Source organism: Nicotiana attenuata, chromosome 10 (genome assembly GCF_001879085.1).
Source record: "Nicotiana attenuata strain UT chromosome 10, NIATTr2, whole genome shotgun sequence".
Taxonomy (NCBI): domain Eukaryota; kingdom Viridiplantae; phylum Streptophyta; class Magnoliopsida; order Solanales; family Solanaceae; genus Nicotiana; species Nicotiana attenuata.
In genome coordinates, this window is record NC_031998.1 from 2,717,110 (window position 1) to 2,720,671 (window position 3,562).

The 3,562-nt window shown below is 36.8% G+C and overlaps 1 protein-coding gene and 1 pseudogene across 1 annotated transcript; both read left to right on the top strand.

Moving 5' to 3' along the window:
• Nucleotides 474–1,006, top strand: LOC109233813 (light-harvesting complex-like protein 3 isotype 2, chloroplastic). The gene has a single exon (XM_019399675.1). It carries the CDS (start codon nucleotides 566–568, stop codon nucleotides 989–991), a length of 426 nt encoding a protein of 141 aa, XP_019255220.1. The 5' UTR covers nucleotides 474–565; the 3' UTR covers nucleotides 992–1,006.
• Nucleotides 1,153–3,562, top strand: part of LOC109233531 — a 3,529-nt pseudogene continuing 1,119 nt past the window's right edge.

Sequence of the window (3,562 nt, forward strand, 5' to 3'; positions counted from 1 at the left end):
AAATTTCACACCCATTGGATTTCTTCACTTAAACTGGGATAGAGGAAAATAAGGCCCCGTGTGTTCATAAATATTTTTTCCTTTTTTGTTTTTTTTTTCACGAACATGTGTTTTCTTGAAATTTTGCAAGTTTTTAAATTTTTTTCTGAAAATTAGTTTTTCAAAAATAAAAAAAAAAATTTTGGCCACCTTTTCAAAATTTTCAGAATTTTTTTTCATAACTCAGAAAACTGCAATATTTTTTTCAAGTAAAATACATGTCCAAATGTAATTTTAAATTTTAAATATTATTTTTTTCAACTGAACTCCAAATATTATATTTTTTCAAAATTACAATTTTTATGTCCAAATATGTACTTAATCAATAATTTTTCTTTCTTCTTAAATTTCAGTAGATGTCATCATGTAAAATGAAACAACAAAATAATGTACAAGTAAAATTAGAACTCAAATCTTTAATAAATAGCCATATAAAAAGCTCTCATCTTTGCGGCTGAGAATTGTCTGAAAATTCACACAGTCCTAAACTTTTTCTCTCTACCTTATATACTTCTCTCAAAGTTCTATGCTGTCATCAATGGCCTTATTCTCAGCTCCTCCACCCCATTTCCCAACTCTCTCTCCTCCAAAACCCCACTTAACTCACAAACTATATACACCTTTAACTTTCAAGAAACCCCATTTCTCCTTTAGAGCTGTTGATGATGTTTCTTCTGGTATTACATCTACTTCAGCTGTGATTATTGAGCAAGAAAAAACTGAGGAGTCTAATGGGGTGGCTTTGAACTCAAATGGGTCGCCACCGGCGGTTTCCGGCGGAGCTCCGGTGGCGGAGGTGGGGGTGAGGAAGTTTCAGGATAGTAGGTGGGTTGGTAGGACATGGGATTTGAAGCAATTTGAGAAAGATGGGAAGATTCATTGGGATTCTGTTATTGATGCAGGTGACAGTCTTTATCTCCAATTTGTTTTCTTTTTCTTGAAGTTGATTTAATTATATGATTAATTAGGAGTAATTTAAGTTCTAAATTTGTTTTTGGCCAATTTCAAGCTATGTTCTTTGTGCTACTTCTATTTGCTGGACTTTAACTTAGTAGCTGGAAAGCATAAGCGCATGTACTTTTTTCAAGTTGAGTGATTGCAAAGTATAACTAAATGTATCTTCCTGTACTTTGTGACAAAGTGTGCGGCATTAACATAAATATAGTATTACAGTATATTTTTCTCAACCTGTACAGCCGCTCCTTCCCTTTCGTTTTATATAAGAGACATTTAACTAGGTTCAGAATATATTTTTTGTTAAAAAGAAAGACTTTTGGCACACACCAAAAGAACACTAAAAACCATGTCATTTATATGGCTAAGCATATCATTAAGAGTAAAATGGAAAGCCCTTTTTTTTTTTTTGATATGTGGTATCTGACTTAGCTTGTGCACACCTCGACTATTCCAATAGGTACATAAATATAGAAATGTGTCATTCTTTCTAGAATGGACAGAAAAAAGAATGCCATGTAAAATGAAATGGAGGGTGTCTATGTATTGTTTTTTTTTTTTTCAGAATAAAGGAAAAAAGCATTTGTTGTTGCTACTGTGTTAAAACACAAAATCAGAAAAACTGTTAGAAGAATAAAAGAAATTGGAAAAACAGTAAAGATTAAGAAATATTCCGAGTCCACAATTTGCTTGTGCGTCCTTAAGGAATTTTAACCCCCTCACACGTTGCCAAGGTAATGGATTAAATCCTTCCAGGATAAAACGGAATAAACCTTCCTGCAACAGTGGCAATACAAACTGCAGGATACCAACGAACTTAAAGAACGGAGCAAAATCACACTTACGAATTTGAGAGAGAGAGACTGCGAATTAGAATGCAGTATTTTCAGAAAGAAGGAAGTTCTGTAATGTTTTTGGTGTGTAAAAAACGAAGCCATGCCTCAGAATTTATAGGCAATTATTGGAAGAGGTGTGATGTTTGTTCTGGAAAAGGTGCCTTTTCAGAAGTTTACGCGGCCTGCCGCGGTCCTACCGCGGTTACGCCAGGACCGCGGCCAGAGTGGCCCTCTGAATCTGCAGCAGGGTTCTGGCGCGGTCCTACTGCGGTTACGCCAGGACCGTGGCCAGACTATCCTTCTGAATCTTCAGCAGTGATCTGGCATTTAATTAATTATTAAATAATTAATTAAATAAATTTTGTCCAAAAATAATCTTATGGATCGATCATTTTTCCAAATCCAAATCCAAAGCCAAAGCCAAAGCCAAAGCCAAAGCCAAAGCCAAAGCCGAGCCGAGCGAGCGACGACGACGGCGCGAGGGATCATTCTCTTCAACTCCTTTTAAGAGCTTTAAGAAGTGATTCTATATATAAGCACACAAATGTAGTTGTCCCTCACCAATGAGGGACAAAGTGCCAGTCAAAAGCTCACTTCATTCAAATTTTCATTTCCCTCCATTTTATTTCCCACTATTTCCAATTCACACTCTTATACTTTAAAGCCCAATACTTAAAGTCTTTGAAGCTCAATGCCTTTAAAGTCCAACAATCCCCCACATGAATGGGAATGGCTGTAACAAGAATGATCATAGATGAAAGCTGTGTGATTTGCAAGTAAAGATTAATCGCATCTGGATAAGTAGGTTTCCCTTTGAACTTTCCGTAGTGAACATATGTCGGATATACTCGGTCAATCGGTAGATTTGATATCTTTGAACCGTCGAACTTTAGTGTATACCTAGACAACCATATGTCACACAACCAACCCTTAACCGTCTTTTGGTTCTCATTATTGTGTTCGTTTCAGCCATGAACACCGCCTGGTTTCATAAGTGCGTAGAGAATTGGCCTTACAGAATTCTCATTGAAGCGGCTTCCACTTCACACTTACATAGGTGATTCCTAAACGTGTAATCCTTTAGATTGACACTATTTGATAAATACCACATCAAACTTAGGTAATCATTAAAGAACGTGTAAAGTTCTATCCTTGTTACTGAACATTGTCTTCATCACGAGAAGGGACCAAAGATTTTACTTTGACAATGTTGAACCGGTCAATCACAACTTTGTTTGAGCTCCTTGAACCTAGATCTCGGAACATCCAAAATTCTACGTAGAGTTACCGCCATGTTGACTTGTCCTCGGCCATAGTCCCATTCCCTTAGATGATTTCTCAACTCCCTCTCTAGTTAAGCCTTTTGTAAGCGGATCCGCCACATTATCCTTTGATCTTACATAATCAATAGTGATAATTCCACTAGAAAGTAGTTGTCTAACGGTGTTATGTCTTCGTCGTATATGACGAGACTTTCCGTTATACATAACGCTCCCTGCCCGTCCTATTGCAGCCTCACTATCGCAATGTATGCAATAGGAGCCAAAGGTTTTGTCCAGAACGGAATGTCTTCTAAGAAATTTCGAAGTTATTCAGTTTCTTCACCGGCTTTATCCAAAGCTATAAACTCTGATTCCATTGTAGAGCGAGAGATGCACGTTTGTTTGGAATACTTCCAAGATACTGCTCCTCCACCAACAGTAAAAACATATCCACTTGTGGACTTTGTTTCT

Excerpts from the sequence above, each read along its gene's own strand:
- LOC109233813 (XM_019399675.1), top strand. The coding sequence starts at position 566 with ATGCTGTCATCAATGGCCTTATTCTCAGCTCCTCCACCCCATTTCCCA.